Source organism: Pangasianodon hypophthalmus, chromosome 9 (assembly GCF_027358585.1).
Source record: "Pangasianodon hypophthalmus isolate fPanHyp1 chromosome 9, fPanHyp1.pri, whole genome shotgun sequence".
Taxonomy (NCBI): domain Eukaryota; kingdom Metazoa; phylum Chordata; class Actinopteri; order Siluriformes; family Pangasiidae; genus Pangasianodon; species Pangasianodon hypophthalmus.
Genome location: NC_069718.1, coordinates 20,177,422 through 20,197,425, shown reverse-complemented (window position 1 = coordinate 20,197,425; position 20,004 = coordinate 20,177,422). Strand labels below are relative to the sequence as shown.

The window sequence follows — 20,004 nt, the reverse complement described above, 5'->3', positions numbered from 1 at the left end:
TATGGAAACAAGCCAGGCGAATCTGGCTGATGTAGGGTTAATATATTCGAAAGCAAATACAAAGAACCGGAGTCGCACCAACACTCATAACTGACATTCCAGCAGTATCCGGGCACACACACACACACACACACACACACACACACACATACAGTACACAAATGCAAGAATCCTGTAGGAAGCAGCAGCACTGACAGCAGTGATTAGTGTTACTAAAGCATTCAGAGATAAAAACTCAGCAACACTACACACACATCACAACCATTAAATTCTCTTTTATAAGCTGGTTGTGTCTATGCAGTACAGAATTATAGATAACATGATTATGGTGATTAATTACTAATATTTACAATCATAATTTATCACAGGTATGCAGCCAATTTATATTTTATTGCTGTTAATATATTTTGTCATTTTAAGCAGTACCTGCAAATGACTAACAATAAGGCAGCAACTTGTGCTACAATCCATTGTACTTGGAAGTCGGAAAGTTCCAAGTCAATTTTCTTGACTTCCAATCTAAACGCATTCCAGTGCTTTGGTGTAGAAAAACATGGATGTCCAGAGCATGTTCATATTTGTATACCCAGTCTCTGAATTTGATAAATATATTAAGAAGATATACATGAAGATATACATCTTACAAAGCTGTTAAAACAATGTTTCACAACAGAAAAGCTAGATATCATGTAGAATCAAGTTTTATCAAGTAGAAAATAATGCAGAGCGAATTCTGTTGACGGCTGACTCTGCACCGCCATATTGCTGTGATCTCAGGTTTAGAAAAGGCAGATGTTCCCAACTCGGAATTCCGAGTTGAATGACGGTTCAAAGCACTTTTCCATTTCAGAGTTCAGATTGTTCCGAGTTCCGAGTACAATGGATTGCAGCATTAGAGCAATTAATGATTTTTTAAAAATCTAAACACGGGTAGACTCAAAATATATAGCTAGATGTGAATAAATATGCCACTGCCAGACACTTTATAAATATGAACAGCTATCTTTAGCTAATTAGTTCATTTTAACTAATCTTACTTATACTGCAGCCAATTCGGTTTTATTTAATTGAGGGAGCTAAAAAATTGTGAGCATGATTAAAGTATGATTAATTGTGTAACACCAATATACAGATTTGTACTGTGATAACCAAGTAAACCAATACACAACCAGTCCATACACACACACACACACACACAGACTTGAGAGTCATCATTATTCTCTTAGCATTCCACACATTTCACAATTCGAGCAATTGAATGGTCTCTTCCACACACACACACACACACACACACACACACACTCAGAAAATCCTAGACATCTGTCTGCAGACATCCCTGTTCAGATAACTCAATAGCAGAACTATTAGACATACACCAAGGTGCATATAGGAGTGCATTTACAGGAAGAGCTCACAGTAAAACAGTGGACTCAGAGAAAAAAGTAACAGGATATTCAAATTACAAAAGGATATTCAAAATAAAAAAATAACGATAATGTCGCATCTCAATAGAGCTTAAATCACTGCGAAACAATCTTCCAGCCAAGCTACAGGAACAGGGACTGTGTAGAGCTAAGCGCTTGCATGCAATGACGCTAGACACATGCCTCAGGATGGCACAAGGTGAAGCGTGAAGCTAACATGTCAAGAAAAGTCTGTGTTCTGTCTGTCTGTGTGTGTGTGTGTGTGTGTGTGTGTGTGTGTGTCCATAGGCAGGTCCATACAAGATGACATTTTTATTATACCCATTTAGTATCATCACTATGTGCTTGTAATCACACACACACACACACACACACCTTGTCCATTCACACCCTTCACAGACATTCAGAAGCTCAGCGTCACATTCTAAGAGCCCTGCCCTGCTTGGGCAGGCTGCGTACACTTACTCGTGCTGTGTGTTTAGTCTTTACATGCAAAAGCGCATAGTATCTGGGATTGGAATAATGATCACTACTGCTGAAGTGGAATCAGTGGAAAAAAGTGAAGGAGAGAATGAGGAAGAAGAGGAGAAGGAGACAAAGAGTAGCAGTGGAGTGTATAAATTGGACACTGTGTCAGTGAATGAGATGAAAGAAGTCTTTCTGTCAAAAGTTTGCATGCAATGATTTTCGCAAAAGTCATTTTGATATATATATATATATGTATGTATATATTCTCAACAGTCCGTGGTGTATGGTGGAGGGGGGTGGAGAGAAAGAGAAAGAAAGAGAAAGAGAGAGAGACACATCTTTTTAAAATAGGAACAGCTCCTGCCAAACCAGGACAGAAACTGGGCACAATTGAAGGGTGTGTGTGTGTGTGTGTGTGTCTGTGAGCATTTGTTTTATCAAACTTCATGGCTGATATGCTGCCTCTTGTATTACACAAATAATGTCCACAATAATCACTACAAACACCTTTACTTACACAGTTCAGTAAAAACATGGGAAGTTTGTAGGAGATCACAGAAAATTTAAAGCTCCCTTTTGAGTCCAATGATGCAAACAAGGCTTCATGCAAAATCAGCTTTAAGCACTTCATCCTGCTGTGTAAATGAAGACACGGTTCCCATAATTCACAGCACATTTTGGTGATGAACGCAGAATAACAGCATGAGCCTAAATTACAGGTGCGTGAGATGGGAACGTCTCCCACATTGCACAGAGGGGTTATTATGATCGCTCGTTCTCTAACTGTTTGTTATATTTTGAAAAGTATTTTATGACTTTGACAAGAAACAAAGTTAGACTTGATGAAATTCTTTAGAAATGAGAGCGACACAGCATCTTTGATGCGTGGTAGCTGGGGGATAGAGGATTTACTACTGCAGCATTCTTCTCTGTGTTTCTCACTGCTGCGGTACACATTAACACCAGACAGAGATGACAGCAGGTATTTAGCTGGCTAAATATCCACAGTCCAAAATTAAATACATATTGTTCACAATAAGTCCACAGTGTTTTTCTTTCACACAGAGGAGATCAGTAGAGAAGCATCCTACTCTGAGACACTGCTTATCTTGAGGGCTGAATTTTTTATGGCATTTCTTCTTAATGTGAGCTGTAAGATGCTGTAAGAGCTGTAAGCCTGTTTAGCTTATCCTTCAAACCGTGGGCATGTTCTCTTTACAGGAAAGTGCACTGAACAAGCCAAAACATTGGCAGTATTTTATTAATTTGAAAAATCAAAATACTGACTTAAAAGCATAATAAAATACATCCTGATCACATGTTATGATTAGTTTCTTGTGGCTTCATTAGGTTTTGCACACAACTGACCATTGGTGCACATTTAAAATAATAGGATGTGCTGGATCACATGCTATTTTATAAGGCTGGAAGCCATATTGTTAAATTAAACCAAATTTGCAGGGATTAACAATCATCGATCATTAAAACTAGGACTATTCATGCAGCAATATACTGGCAATATACTCGACTCCTATTAAATGTTTACTTCAGTGCCTGCCATCTTATTATTTATATATCATAGTGTTTTTTAATATTTCATTTTTAAATTGTCTGTGGATTTTAGGCTACATTGTATAACATTTGACAGCAAAGAAAAAAAATTGCAATTGCATCTCGCCTACTTCTACTCAAGACAAATCTGGCTGTTGACTTGAGCATGTGCGTAACACATTTCTAAATACAAACATTTTTCCAATGTAAATATCGATGTAACTTTGGACTTAAGAAGGACTTGCCAGTTCTGAATACAGTCTTTAGTGATGAGAAACTGAGTTATTCTCACTGTGTTTGAGGCTGTTAAGTGAGCAGTTCTGGGCCATGTTTTTCGACACAATGTATCAGGCTCTATAGTGAAACTAGAGTTCTGGCCTACAAATCCACACAGAAGGTAGCTGAAGCCAGGTGTTCTGAGACTCAAAGATCATACATATAAAGCCCTTCCCTTTAGTATTCCCTTCAATACCTTGTCCCTAACACACATGAACACACACTGATTGGTTGGATGTTGGGGATCCACATTATTTGTTCTTCTTCTTCCATTTACAATGTCTTGGGCGCCAGACGTTGAAAAGTACTGACCTGAAAATCCCTGACCCACCTTTAAAGCCAAATGAAAGCTGAATAGAATGATGTAGATAAGAAGAATTAGCCTTTAAAAAGGTAGAAATTAAATTTTCTCACTACTCCTAAACCATAATCCAGTGAAATGGCAGGTGACGATTTACAGGATAATGCCAATATCCAACAGTGCAGCAGTTTATGTACCCCTTTCCAACATAAATAAGCTACTTCTCCCAAAAACCAAATAAATACTACAGACCAAATCATTTTTTCTATACAAAATAAGAACAACCAACAAATCTTTCATACAGTCTTTCATTCACACTGAGGCACCCAAAAAAAAACACATATTTATCCATGCTGTGCATGTAAGTGAAGAGTAAACTCCCTACAAACATAATAAAAAATAATATTACCCTAATAAAATAATCAGTTTAATTACATGCTAGTCAGCTATATCAATGCTGTTGGGATAACTTTAGATTTCGAATTTACACTTCACACAAAGTCAGATCGTATCTCCCAAGTATGTATTTTCACTTTCTCACTTCTCAATTGACCTTCCCCTGATACTTAACATTTAGTCATGCTCTTAAAGGATGTTCTCAAAAACACCACTGAAGGTTCCAACAACTCCACCCTACATAAATAATCTAATGTTTTAAAGTGTGAAGTTGTTCTTTGCTGTTGTGAAGCAGATTAAATACAAGGCACCCAGGCATGGGGCTTAACTTTTTTCCTGTGACATTGACATTAAATTGGGTTATTTCTAACATTTGGTCAGCGAGCTCCACCACAGTTAAGATTGAGAGGAAGTACCCGAGCTGATTTGACTGGATATCACAGCAGCACGTGTAAACTTTCATGGGATGGTATCAGTTATGCTCATAAATCGCTTCATGTTTGCACTAGCAAAGTGACCATGAGGAGAAGCTGCTGTTACTGAAGAATGGCACGGGCCTCTAGTAGCTACAACTCAATCAGTTATTCTGTAAGTGTAAAAGCATAACAATACTGTGTGTAGGAAGTGTCTTACAAATAAAGTGTGAATAAATAAGCCAGTAAAGAAAAAATGGCAACGCATAACCCATTTATTTGTTTTTAATAAATATTGTGCTGTGGCTTGTTTCCCATTTGATTATTTTACCTGCTCTAACACATAGCATGTATACATCAGCTAATTATCAAGCCCTGCAGAAGGAAAGGGCAGGTAAGCCAATCGGAGAGAGCACTGTGGTGAAAATCCAGGAGCAAGACTGGAATACATCAGACTATATATCTACATTATCACAATATAGCTAGAGATGATCCACTGCTCTCCTGAACTACTAACTATCCTTCTGACACCTAGAGTCTGTTACAGCCATAAGACTGGTAGGATCATAGCCAAAAAGTACGTTTATCAGGAACTGAAATTCATATGCAAAATGTCAGGATTAAAAACAAAAACAGTACATCATATACACTGGCAAATGATTTAACATACGGGTCTAAGATGTGTCACTTTTGCTCAGGGAAACATCTATTCTTATTAGTTATCCCTTATATCTATGACATGTCGTCTCTTTTCCAAAATGTTATGTTAGCTCAAGCCACGCAAAGGTCCAGTGCTTGAGGCCAGTGGGACTGACTTAAGGTTACACAACCAAACTGTATTGTGTTAACTGAAAGGTAAAATATATCTCGATTTCCACTGCCATGATCAATGATTTATCTGTATATGGTATGTGGCAGGTATTAATTTCAGACCCTGGCCCTTATGTTGATTTAGTGCTTATACTAATGAGTCAGTCACACCTATGAATCACCTTCTGTCTGAATTCTTAGTATTCGAGAATGTTCTGGAGCTCGCTGAAAGCCTGCTGTCCTTGGCTATACAAACTCTTCTTAGGTAATCATACTTTGGACACAGTTGTCATCTCTCCTCCACTTCTTTCCTCTTTTTCCTCTGATTCATTCTGCCACTCTCTCTATCTCTCCCCACGTCCAGGCTTTCTTTTGCAGCGTGCCCGCTGACTCACCCTCTCCCTCTACAAATGTGGGAATGTGCGTCTGTGTGTGTCGGCGTGTGCCAAAGTGCAATCTTGGGGATATTTCAGTCTGCTCCCTGATGTCACCACCTTGTTGTCTCACTGTCACACATATACACACACAGACACACAAACATAAGTCCATGCATACAAATCAATAGCCAATTCAGACACACATTTAAACCACGCCAGTATTTTTTTTAAATGTATTATCTTCGGCATCGTTCTGTCTGGATAGTTTGTATATTTTCATCTTTGATTACTAGTTACATTCTAAACAGAGGACGTTTTTCACATCGACCACATTGTTCATATCTTCACCTGCATACCTTATGCACATCTGGAAGATTGAAAGCAACATCTTCAAGGTACGTGAGAATCAAAACATTCTCATACTGTCTGTCTGGGTTCTACATCTGTTAATTTCTCTTTAAAACATTTCTGCCATCATCATGATTGCTGTTGTGAGCCGAATATCAAATAGAAACGTATGCTCTTTCATCCAAAAGTATTTACTAATGAAAAAAATCCAGAAGATTAGTATGTAAAACAGACTTTTTAGTAGGTGCGAAGGCTAGATAAGAGGGTTTTTTTAGATTCAAACACAAACTGTGATATGGAAGTGGGTTAGTTTTAATACTCAAAAACTGTCCGAGAATCCTCTGCATCCTTCTTAGAAGTCTCCTGCATTTGCGGTTCTTTTACTACATTTATAATGGCCGTATTTTACAGTCAGTGTCTGCAAGAGCTCCTATAGATGAACGTCAGTGACATTCAGCAGATATGTAAGAATACTTGCAAGGCTCCTTCTAGGAAGCTGGAGAAAAGGCTTCAAACTGTATGCTTCATCACACATACGCCACTACTAATGTAAATAAATATAGGAATAATAGTTAGAGAAACCTGATGGACAAGTTGCTGTCTCACTGTACTGATGAATGTATACAAAACAGAAATGTGTCGCAGCACTGAATTCAAGTAGTCCATAGTACATAAGTACACAACATGCAACGCAGCCCTATTTTTTTCAGCCTGTTGAAGACACTGCAACATCTCTCAATACTGCCCCCACTATTCATATTGGTACTGCACCATGCACACTTGATTTGATTGAATTTACACACGCTAAACACTCGCCATCTTATGTATGCGTAACTCAAAGTGTGTCAAAGAGACTATTCGTCATAAAATACCACTTATATTGCATGAGGTGTAATAAACTTTTAAACACAGTCAAATCCAGTAACTTTCTATGCTACTATATTGAATCAGGAGAGGCTACAGGGGTTTAAAAAAACATGCTTTTCCTAAGAATGCTGTTTAGCAAGTGGCTAGCGTACGAATGTATTAGTTTGTGAAAACAGTAATGCTTATTCTCAGCAAAAAGCAGCTGCATTCAGGCAGCCTTCCTGGCTGATTCACTCAAAAGAAATCATTGTGGCGACTGGGAAGTTCACAGCTACACATATGAGACACTACTCAGAGAATACAGGATTCAAAAACCCATCTAGCACTTGGCCAGAGAGCTAACGTTTAATTAGCCATGTTTAATTTTGTTACATTCTACTGCCCAGCTTTTGTTTCGTTATATGCTAAGTCTCTGAATGGATTAAATTTCAATTACTGTACTCTTATAATGTCAAATGTTTTAATCCAGGGGTCTTCAATTTTGTCCATAAAGGACCGGCATGGCTGCAGGCTTTCATTCCAACCAGGCAGGATTCACACCTGTTTCTTCTTGTTTAATCAGTTCATCTTGGGCTCCAATCAACTATGAATTGTGCCTCCTATTTGGCTGCAACCACACCAGCCCTTTGTGGATCAAATTGAAGATCCCTGTTTTAATCAGATGAAAATCTAAAGCACATATTTAGGTGTACTGAAAAATGTATCATATCAAGACACCACCATATCTTATCAAATTGTATTCTGAATCTTGCGTATCGTTCCACCATTGGTAATAAACCTGGCGTGTAGGTTTAGAGTAACTGGCAACACTGGATGGCAGCAGCTACAGAACACAAGGACAGATCCAGTCACAAAACTGGACTGAATTTACAGCTTCCATCCTTCCCCTCTAGACATGACATAGATATAACTGCACACTACAATGCCCTTCATTGCTCTACTTGCTCCTAACCTGTGATACACTCACATCCACCACACACACTCAGCAGCAGAAGTAATCAATAAGACTCAGATAAATCACTGAATGTTTTCTTGTATGCTGAGATCATCCTGAACAACCACAGCTGATGAATGTGTCCATAGCCGTTTCGATTTATCATAGCCTAACAAACGTAAATAGCTTAGAGAAAATAACACAGGTCAATCTTTATCCCTGTTTTATCAAGTGTGACGAAACACAATCAAAAACACATCTCATAATATAGTGATTTCTTCTTGCTGTGCAGCCCTAGTGCTCAGTGCTGAATAAAATTTGCATCAGGAAAAGGCTTGCCAGTCTGTGTCCGGTTACGCCAGCAATCTTAACAGGCACCCTCTTATTCTACATACAGACAAACACACGCACACACACACACACACACACACACACAAAGTGCTACTGGGACACTCACCCAACCCCCACAACACATGACCTGTACAGGAAGGGTTCAAACACACATATTTGCATTCACAAAAGAGCTAAATATTGTGTGTGAAGAGATAACAGAAGGAAATAGCTTTCTTATCACAGCAGGTTAAGCAAAGCATAATCAGTGTATCAGAGTGTTTATCCTCTACAGTAAAACCCTGTTCACTCCTATAAGGATAAAACTGCCTAATTATCATATACATACTGTATATCCAAGCTGCATCAGGATCCCAATATAGTCATACTATTAAATTTTTCTACTTCGTACATGATGCTTCTACAACAGGATTGTTACAGTGTCATGGTTTCACTGTCACGATCAGACGTTACCTCACTGTTAATTTTTCAAAATACCAATTAAGATGCATTTCCTTCTGGGTTTGTTTCTGCTTTTCCTCACAGCCACTCTCACATTCATCTTAATGAAAACAACATGATAAATAATGATGTAAGAGATTTTATGAAAACACCTTTCAAAAGTCCTTTTCAGGCCCAGTTTTACATGGGGAGGTTGGGTAAACTAATTATTACCGGAGTTTCTCTGGGATTTTAGTCCAAATCTGTCACACAGACTCCACGTGTCTATAAAAATCTGGAAAGATTACACTGTACTTTACCATTTATAAATGAGATTCTGGTCCATGTTTACATGACTGCATCACACAATTCCTGCAGACTTTTCAAGTGCACTTTCATGCTGCGAAGCTCCTGTTCTACCACATCCCAAAGGTGTTCTATTGGATTGGAGACTCTTGTGTGTGAACATCTCAGGAGATCAGCAGTTATAGAAATACACGAACCAGCCCGCCTGGCACCAACAATCAGGCCACGGTCAAAATCACTCAGATCACATTTTTTCCGCATTCTGATGGTTGATGTGAATATTACCTGAAGCAGTTGGCCCGTATCTGCGTGATTTTATGAACGGCACTGCTGCCACACGATTGGCTGATTAGAGAATTGTATGAACGGGGGCAGTGGTTGCTCAGTGGTTAACAGCTTGGACTACTGATTGGAAGGTCACGAGTTCAAACCCCATCGCTGACAAGCTGCTGTTGCTGGCCCCTTGAGCAAGGCCCTTAACCCTCAACTGCTCAGTTGTATAAATGAGATAAATGTAAGTTGCTCTGGATAAGAGTGTCTACCAAATGCCATAAATGTAAAGATAATGTAAATGAATGAGTAGGTGTACAGGTGTTCCTAATAAAGTGTTCAGAGAGTTTATAGGTGATGTTTAAAAGGACATGTCAGAGAAGTAACAGTTTGAGAGGTTTTAGGCAAGTTACTGCATTCTGAGTACATGTACAGGCTACGGATATGTTATGGTCATGTGACCTACTAACCCACTCACTTATCTTGGGCAAATCGATCATAATTACTACAGATGTTTTCCTGCTACACTACTTAACAAACATATGTCTGGGAATCCCACAGAAAGATAATCAACTAGAGGATTTAGTCTTATTGTTTCCTTTTGGTTTTTGTTATGCTATATAATAGCATGTGCAAAGTGACTTTTGTCCAAATATTTCATAATAAATATTTCCTTAGTATTTTCAGCACCAGCATGTGTGATTTTTCTTAAATTAGTCAATTAATATTAATAGTAATAGCGTGAAACCTTGATATTTTTAGACTAGCTTATCATAGCGTGAAACAATGCACCATAGGAGAAGTATCCCTTCAGCAGAGTGAGAACGGTACCGTTGACTTCACTGCCATGTTTTCCCCATGTTTTTTACAGAATTAATGATTTGAGCCAATTGTCCTCCATTCATAGCTTATTGTTAGTGCATGGACATCACCTCCAGATGTCCTAACATCTTGCATATGAGCTGTACCTGATCAATAATCAATAACCTCTTCCTCTGTGGAGTCCAAACAAATCAGCTTGTCAATTCAGTCATTTAAGTTGACAACAGTTAGATGGTTTCTGCTTTAGAGTCTAAAATCTGGAGGTCCACCAGACCACAGTCACACACCCATCCACACACACACACACACACACACACACACACACACATTCTACCTGTGTTTGAAGGCTCGGTGGCGCAGCCGGAGTGCACTCAGTGCTAAGTCCAGAGTCTTGTTGGAGTGAGAGACACTGCGCTCCATACTAACACACAAGACAGGACAGTTATGTCCTGTTTTTCATTTTTGTTCTCACTTTTCCCCAGTGTCTGTCAGGGTGCTGTAGAGGGTGTGGGTGGGGCCAAGAATCCATCACTCACATGACCACCTCACACCTAGCTGACAACTCTCCATTCTTACCGTCAATGTCTCTATAGATGCGCACACACACAAACTCATACAAGGCACACACAACCATACAGTCGCTCAGACACCACCACAAGGACCTTCAATTTCTCCGACTGCATGCATGTAAACAAACACATTGACACACACATAAATATACACAAATTATTGTCTGTTACACTTTCAGAAGCAAGAGATTTATTATCTGCTTTGCTGTCTGGATCAAGGGTGTTAAATCCACAAAGCAATAACAAACAAACACGAAGCATTTAAACCATTATATGATTCACTGTTTATTGTAACTGCGGACACATGACCACTCAGTCCCTTAGTGAATAAATATTTCCTACAAATACTTAATTTGGAATGAGATCTCCAGAAGGCTCTCTCCGGGTTGCTCATTATAGCCTGCCTATCTTGGAGTATCTTTCCCATTCCACTCCAACATTCCTCTAAGCCCAAGTGACCCGCTGTTTCCTGCAGGCTCCGATCTCTTCTAAGGTTCCCCTTTTCAAGTGCAGAGCTCATCTGACTGCAGATATGGAACAACAGAAAATGTAGAATGTTGTAGCGAAACACGGTACTTGTTAAGTGTACTTAACTTAACAAATGTTACCGACAGACACTGCCGAATCTACACCAAAAATCAATGGTGGCATTTTCTGTATGAATAGGTTTAGTAACAGATACTGCTACTGCTGAGTTCGGCTGTTGACAGAGGTTAGGAGATCTCCACCCATCTGTTCCCCACCCCTGCTCTGCTCAAATTCAGTGCACCTGAGCTCAGTCAATGACGCACACACCTCACACACACCCTGCATACCCGACAGGTAAAGCCTCCTCAGCTGGTGTCAGCTAGCTCGAAGGGTTATCATATGGCTGATGAAGGTTCCTCAGATGGCCAAGTGTAATGTTCCAGCCATCATCCAGGCAGCATATCTGCACTGATGCTGCAGCTGAACTACTGTTCTGACCTAAATAAGCAAACCTCCCAGTGCTGCAGTACAGGATTATGAGATATGATTGCGATCCTTTTGGCACACACTGGTACCCAGAATATTTAGCGTAAGCCTTCAATGTACAAAAAAGATTTAGAAACAAACTTTTAATTAGGCATTATCCTCAAGGAATGGCCAGGTGTACCTGTTATCAGCATCACACTTGGCATGTTCATGTTTGTTAACTGCACTCATCGGGGAAGGTAAAAGTATTACAACTCTGTATATTTACCCAGTGATACAGAGATACACAATGCAGGATGTGTCTTCTGCTGAGGCAGAGATGGATAGAAGGGGAAAAAAGAAGAGCAACAGAAAACTATATAGAGATTATGTAGAAAGCAGTGTGTCGAGAGAACAAAAGTATCAGAAGAACCAGAGAAAAAAGAAGCAAATGAGTGGGGAGAGAGGGGTCTCTGAGGACTAATGGAAGGCTGGTTAGCTTTATAGAGCGTAAAAAAGCGTGTGGGATCAGTGTTTGGTTGAGAGAGCTACAGACTGTAAGTGAAATAGAGCCATGGACCATTGAACTGTCATGAACGGTGACTGACCCTTGTCTTTTTGAGTATCTCAGTGCTTATGTCCTAGAGACAACAGGGACAACAAAGGTACCCTAATATAATGAATTTCTATTTGTGTGTAAGGGCTCTTTAGCTCTAAACAGCTATCCTGCTTTCTTTTCTTTCCTCTTTCCTTCATGGTCTTTCTATCCATCTATAAATGCATAAAACCACATTGTAGATCTTTCTGCCCTTTTATATATAGAAATATATACTCTTCTTCTAGAAGAGTACCCTCTTTTTCTATTGTCTTTTTGTCACTCCTTTGTGCCTTGTTTCTGAATTAAATATATTTTATTTTTCCAGCTCTCATTCTCTATTCCTATTTGAGAACTATAAAAATCAAAGTATTGTAACGAATCATCACCTAACCTAAAATGCATGTCCTAATCAGGCCTAACACACATAAAAAATCCCCCTTAAAGTGGCCTTGTGATACATGCGAGCATGAGTGCAAACGCAGGCCACAAACACCGCACTCCTCTCACATTTCCCACATTTATCATCCATCCTTGAGACACACACTCCATTTCACCTTTGGAACGCAGCTAATTGTGCCCCAACAGACGTATCTTACAGCAAACCTGTGCTGTCTTACCAGTGTGTAAGTACCCTCAACAGAACCTTGAATGGATAGCAGTGGATTCTGGATGGATCTGTGAAAGTCTTCACATTCTATAATAGTCATGCTCTAGAACTGTCTTTAGCTCAGAGCTTTAAATCCCAATCCTCCAGGACAGCCAGTTAACATTCATGTTTCATTTTCTCAACCCCTCTGTCCAAGCTAATCAGGTAATGTGCATAAACTGGAACATTCAAGGACACTTGATATTGTCCGTATGTAGTAGGAGCCATAAAAATTGCCCCGACAATCCAGGCATGGTAGGCATTACAATTATTCTTTAATGCAAAGCCATTCAGCCTGCAATCTGTCCAGAGATCCCATAAACATAATTTTCAGATAGCCTAACATTGGGATCCTAAAGCCCTATGACAGTGGCTATTAAAAGCATTAATGACATGAACACAATCTGCTCTAACTGATTCATATTCTCTCAGTGCTTACTGAGCTTACAGATATTTTTCCCCTCTGGATTTATATCAGTTTAGATGCCTTCCCACCAGTGTGAATGTTACTCTGTCACCAAAAGCAGGGTCAGTTGTAGTCCGTGTTGTACCCACAGAGCACATGGGGGTTAAATGCCCTTCCCATGGGCACAATAGAAGTGCATAGAGTAAGATGCTTAACATGTCATGTTGCATTCACACCTGCTGGCAGTTGGTGGGACAGGCTCAGAGCTCAAGTTTTCACAGATTCTATTCTCCAAATCCATAGGGTGTTAACCCTGAATATGAAACACTGTGGTAGCTGTATTAGCTCCTGTGTGTCCAAGACTAGTAAATCCAGACAGCTGGGATTACTGTATAATCTGGAATATATTTTACAGTTCATTATAAGGGTTTCATACAATGTTTCACCACTCACCTGGACATAGTGGCAATGAACAACAAAACCTCTTCAGCTTATAACTATCAGACCAGTCACATGATCCTACAGTTATTCCTGTTTGTACCTGCCTGCAATACTTTTTTTAGGAACTAACTTATTCTATTTCCCAAAATATAAAAATACATAATTCAAACACAGAGACCCTTTAAAGCTGTAACTTGCCATCTGAATCAACAACCAGTGAAAATGTTTGAGAAATGACATCATAACAATACCACTGCTACGATGAGCTTTTTACAATGCAAAAATTTACAGCTAAGTATTTTGTTAATATAAAGTAAGTCTTTTAATGGAGTTTTACTCCATGTCGTCTTGCTCCTGTACGCATGAGAGCATTTGTTTGCACACTCCCTAAACTGAAACATTCATGATGTGGCCTATGCTTTCTGCAGACATTACATGACCCACATTTTCATTCATTTACAACTTTATCACATGCAAAATCTTGCTATGACCTGAGAGTCTGTGTCATATGGCTGGACGATATGATGATATAATTTTTGTAACTGTGATAAATTTAGTAAGATACATTTTTCTAACTCATAGTGTTAAGTAACTGATTCGGTGCATTTTTATATTTTTCTACCAAATGTTTTACTTTTCTTTCCTTTTTAGTGCTCCCAAAGCCAGATCTAGTCCATCTAACATGTACATCACACGCCTGCCACCCAGCAGACATTGCACCTTACTCCCACCCTTCACCTTGCAGGTGGTAATCCCACAACATGGCTCCACGGTGCTATTTTGGGCTGCGCCCGAGCGGGTTACTTGGGTGTCCGGGTCACTAGGTGCACACAACCCCCAGGCCTGACTCCAGGGTTGGATCCCTGTAACCCTAATCTGGACAGGGTCTTCTTGTACCTTTTATAGGGGGTCTTTAGGTTCACTCTTTATCTGACTTCTACCCTTAGATCCAACCACCAAGGGTGGCCCTACTGGGAGCATTAAGCTCCTGGTGACATAACCCTAAGGTTCACCAAAATACACAAGCCCTTTCACCATCTGGATCCTCTCAGAACTGAGAGGAGCCAGTTGAGGTGGTTCAGGCACCTTACAAGGATGCCCCCTGGTCGGCTCCTGCTAGAGCTGTATCAAGCACATCCCACTGGACAGAGACCCCAGGGCAGACCCAGGACCTGCTGGAGAGATCTCACAGTTGGCATGGGAATGTCCACCAAGATGAACTGGAATCTGTGGCAAGGGATAAAGAAATCGCTGTGACCCCCACCAAGTAAATGGTAGGAAAATGAATGAATGAATGAGTCTAGTTTTCAGTCATAAATCATTTATTTTCATAGGCATTAATTAAAAGTATCATGTAAATCATAGTTTTTCATATGTTTTTGTGGTCTTATTGTCTTATCTGTCATTTCGTTAGGAAAACTTAATTATGATATATATTGTACAGCAAAGGTTAAGTATCGTGATATGATGTTTTCCATATCGTCCACCTGTGCAAGCATGCTAAAAATTTTAAGTTGCATTATCTTCTAGCTATGACTCGGCAGTTCAGGATTCCACACTGAAGTATTATGCACGTGTATGCAAGATAGGTACAGCACTTATCCTGTGTTAAATTGGTGTGTCGATTGTGTACATCCAAAAAAATTAATGCAACATGAGCACATAGTGCAGTACCAATGTAAATAGTGGGGGCAGTATATATTCTAAACAGTATTTAGTATTAACACTAACCAATTTCTCGACTACAGTTAGTAATTTAGTTTTAAAAGCCTCTCAAGCGGCCTTCAAACCTGCCAAAAATTCTGTTTTACATACTAATCTAGTAAATACCTCTAAATTTAATGTCATAGATGATGGCAGACTGGTCAATATGGAAACCTGCTGGACAGGAATGTTTTGATCTAGTAGATGTTTTAATCCTTGAGTTGTACATAAGGTACGTAGATGGTTAAGTGCATAATGCTGCCACTGCATCCACATGCATCATGAGTCAAATATAAACCAAGCCTTACACCACCTGCAAGGATGTGACAACACGGCAGCGTCTGTCTCCCCAACCCATTACACAAGCTACATCACTGAGCAAACTTGCTCAAGGGTCCTAGCATGGATAAAGATTTTCATATAGAGTATCCTTCTACCTTCAGAGCACTTATCTGTCTATATCTACTGTTCTATACATGCCTATTCTTGTAAACGGCAATGTGCTATCTGCGTGCCTGCTGCTGTACTGCAGGTGCCCTCCATATTCTTGGCACAGCACTAGCAAGATTTGAGTCTATTTATCCATCCATATATCCATCCATCTGTCTCTCTTTCTATCCCTTTATCTATCTGTCACTCTAAGGGTATGGACAATAGTCTTCTGCCTGCTGCTGCGCTGTTGCGTTCAGTGTCTTGGCACTGAGTTCTGAGTCACTAAGCATGGATGGCTTCACTTGGTATCGACGACGTCACGGCTACTTAAATAGAACAGATACTGGGCTACAGTATTGTGCGCAGTGGGGTGGCCTCTCTTCACACTGTGATCAAGTATAACTATCATATACCGGCATTACCAAGATGCAGGCCTTCATAGTTAAATATACAGTATACACCGCGTACAAAGTGCAAGAAACACCAGAGAAAAAACAAGAGCTGCACAAACAATGAAAAACTGAAGATTGATATTAGGTGAGTGCTGACATTTGCATGTTATTTCAAAAGGTCATCAAAGATCATTTGTATCTGGCCACATTTTTGTCTTATATTTGAATATGGCATAACAAATTAACATAATTTATCATCGAGTCCAGCATGTGTTTCTGTGTTGAGCAGACATAAGACATAAGTGACAAGTGCAAATATTGATTTCAATGTTGTGTTGATGTTGATTTTTACCTGATATGATCTCATATTTTACTAAACAGAACTTGCTGTTAATCTGTTGCTTGGCTTGAATTGCCGTGAATTTTTTTGCATTCGAGTTATAGAATATTTAATGTTTGACAAATGATGCTTTATTGATGTCTTTCCTCTGATGTGTTTTGTGCTAATATTGTGCAATGATGTAAATTGTTGTCTAACATGGCTGTGTTCCAAATATGCATCAAATGTTTTGTCCTGGTTGAGATGTCCTACATTGGGCTCGATGTGATAAAATGCACATTTATATTTAGCTGCACTGGTTTAGAAAACAATACATTATGACGGACAATCTGATATCATTAGATAAATAGAGAATCAGAACTGTATGCTTTGTTGTTAAGACAGAAAGCATGATGCGCCTTTCGCCTGTGATGTGTTTGAGATGTTGAGATGAACATCCCACTGCCTTGCTATGATCGTGTTGTGATGTTAAAGCATGTTCAGATCATGTTTTCCGGTTCTGGGTATGATACTACTTCATGTTTTGTCTTTGTCAGCATCAAGGCCAATAGGGTAGGACATGCAGTGCAAAAGCGCCCTATTTTCTGTGTGTGTGTGTGTGTGTGTGTGTGTGTGTGTACAGTACGAAACGCACTGTTGTTCATCCCTGCATGCATCCATTCTCCATCAGACCAACACACTAAGGCAAACCCAGACAATAAAGACAACAGACTGCATAGACAGACTGTACACACACAGAGTGAGAGACAGGAAGGAAGAGAATGATAGATGGAGATCATACAGTGAGACACACCGACAGGTAAATGAAAAAAAATGAATAGGCATTCCAGCGTCCTGAGACACGTTACCTTTCTGGGGACGAGGATTTTTCTGAGTTGACGGACATGAGCAGAGGCTTCAAGCCGCTCGCTCCCAAAGGAACGACAGAGGCAACCAGGAACGAATAAAACACTCTCTGTGTATCTGCCTCTCCTTGCTCAGTGTCTCACTCTTCTCATCTCCTTTCTGTGCCGCTCCACTGAGACAAGAGAGGAGGGCTACCTCGTCCTCCCCTGCTCCTCTCTTCCACCGTGGCAAAAGAAAGGATGGAGGGCAAACGATGAAACAGAGCTCGAATAACAGAATGGAGGGGAGACGAAATCTTGCTGCGTTTGAGCAGACTCAGACGGCGTGAGGAGCCCCTCCTCACCCCTCTCCCTCCCTTCTTTTCTCCTTCTTTGCTTCCTTCCTTTCCTCTGCCTCTCCTTTCACTTTTTTTCAGGCTTAGGGGATATTTTCTTTCCTTCTGTTGACACTGTCGTCCTCCACTAACCTCTGAAATGAAGAGCGGAGCTCCTCACACTGTCTGCCTGCTGCTACCTCTTCCTCCTCCTTCTCTCTCTCTCTCTCACTCTTTCTGTCTCTCAGTGCAGTGGTTGGCTCAGCAGGCCCTTCTGCAGCTCTCTGCACAACAACAGAGCTGTGAACGCAGCGGGTTAAACCACTGCCTGAGAGGGAGGGGGAGGCTGTGCAAAGAGTGAGAGAAAAGCATGTTCATCTTTCTCACTCATTCTCCCCCATAAAATAGCTTGGCCCATGCTTGCCTCACCCCCTCCCTCCTTCTCTCCCTCCCTCCCTCCCTCCCTCTCTCACTTCCTCCTGTTACAACATTCTGTATCTCGGGGCAACACGGCACATATACGCTTTCCGCCTCTTTCTCATTTTCTCTCCCATCCCTCTGCCCCATCTCTCTTCCTCCACCTCCCTCCATTTCACAGCTGTCTTCTCTGCTGCTCTGTTTGTTGCTTTTATCTTCGCTTTCTCTCTCCATCAGTGCTCTGGAGCTCTCTATGCTTTTCAGCAGATGCAGAGCACTGGAGGGTGTTCATCACGGAGAGGCTTCTATACATTTAATATGCCCACATCTCCATGCTACATTAAAAGGTGGAGAAAGGGCTTCACAATAACTGAAAATTAATATTGAGCTGACAGTTACTTACCACAATTATTCAGGAGAAAAACACCTTTTATTATTTCAATTCACAGCAATTTTTCCACTTTGTATGTTTTCTGTATTTCTTAAAAAAATGTATCCATACAGTAGTCACATTAACTGAAACTTTTTAAATGCTGAAAATAAATAAATCTTCCACCACAGTATGCAACCAGACAGACAGTTAGTTTTTGATTTAATGCACCATCAAATTTTAAAGTCCATCAAATCCAGTTTCTAATGTTAGGAAATGAGCTAACTTTAAGTAATCACAGTCGATTATGATTAATTAATTATGGGAAACAATTAAAATATGATTAATTGTTCAGCTCCTAGGAAGAGCCTAATAGATTTTCCAAAACACACCGTTTGGTGTAATGTGCTGAAACAGAAAACCCTACAAACCACAAATAACATGCAAGCCATGCCATATAAGTCAGAGCACACACACACACACACACACACCCACACAGTAGCTTCCTCAGCTCTTCCTGTATGTCTGACAGCATGCTTATGTAAAACAGTAAATCTTGATAAACATCTGAGAGCAATGAACCCATGTGTACTGATGACAAAGACACCATGTGCACCCATAGCCTGTCTAATTTTTGCCAAACACACACACACACAAAACTAAACAAAGACTCAGATATCCACATTCTAGGAAGGTAAGTGTGAATACCATAAGGCATTCACACAAACATAACACTGTAAGGAAGATTTGTCAGCCTGAAAACACATGAATATGACATTACATGCATGTTCTTTACCCCTCTAAAATCATTTTTGGCATAGAAGCCATAAAGATAAGCCATTTTAAAGAGGTAGCCTAAGCTCTGATAATACAGTAAGTGTATGATACTTGGTAGAAATGAAGAGGAGTAATGACCTTGATGCTAATAATGCTGCCCTATAAAGAATGAGTAGAGGTAAGACTTCTGTTCATTGTGTGGTGACTGATAAAACAAATTTTCTCTTCCACTGCAGCCTATAGTGAGGATATATAGTTAATATAAAGCCCTTGGCATTTTGTCTGCAAATGAAACACATCTAAAACAATAAAGTTGCCTGTGGTTGTATAAAATTACAAGCAACTTATATTTGAACGCATCCTTAAATAAATAAATAAGATTTTAATATTGTTTTAAGGTATTTAACAGCCCGGTTGTGTGTGTGTGCATCATGAGTCCCAGGCACGAAGAGGTCCAGTCTGCACCCCATTTCACCTCCTCTCATC

General features: G+C 39.9%; 1 protein-coding gene across 6 annotated transcripts in view; it reads right to left on the bottom strand.

Annotated features, from left to right (window-relative positions):
- The window catches only part of srpk2 (SRSF protein kinase 2), a 61,579-nt gene that overhangs the window by 24,442 nt on the left and 17,133 nt on the right, over positions 1-20,004 (bottom strand). For 3 of the 6 annotated variants that reach the window (XR_008302348.1, XM_026918965.3, XM_026918966.3), the window contains exon 1: positions 10,669-17,620. The exons of 2 other annotated variants lie outside the window; for them this stretch is intronic. Coding sequence is in view for 3 of the 4 variants with exons in the window: in XM_026918965.3 (XP_026774766.3) it covers positions 10,669-10,754 (86 nt within the window). In the remaining variant the exon portion in view is untranslated. Of the gene's footprint in view, positions 1-10,668; positions 17,621-17,643; positions 18,313-20,004 lie in introns of those variants that run through there. One more of the 6 variants, XM_053237110.1, reaches the window with a different exon arrangement.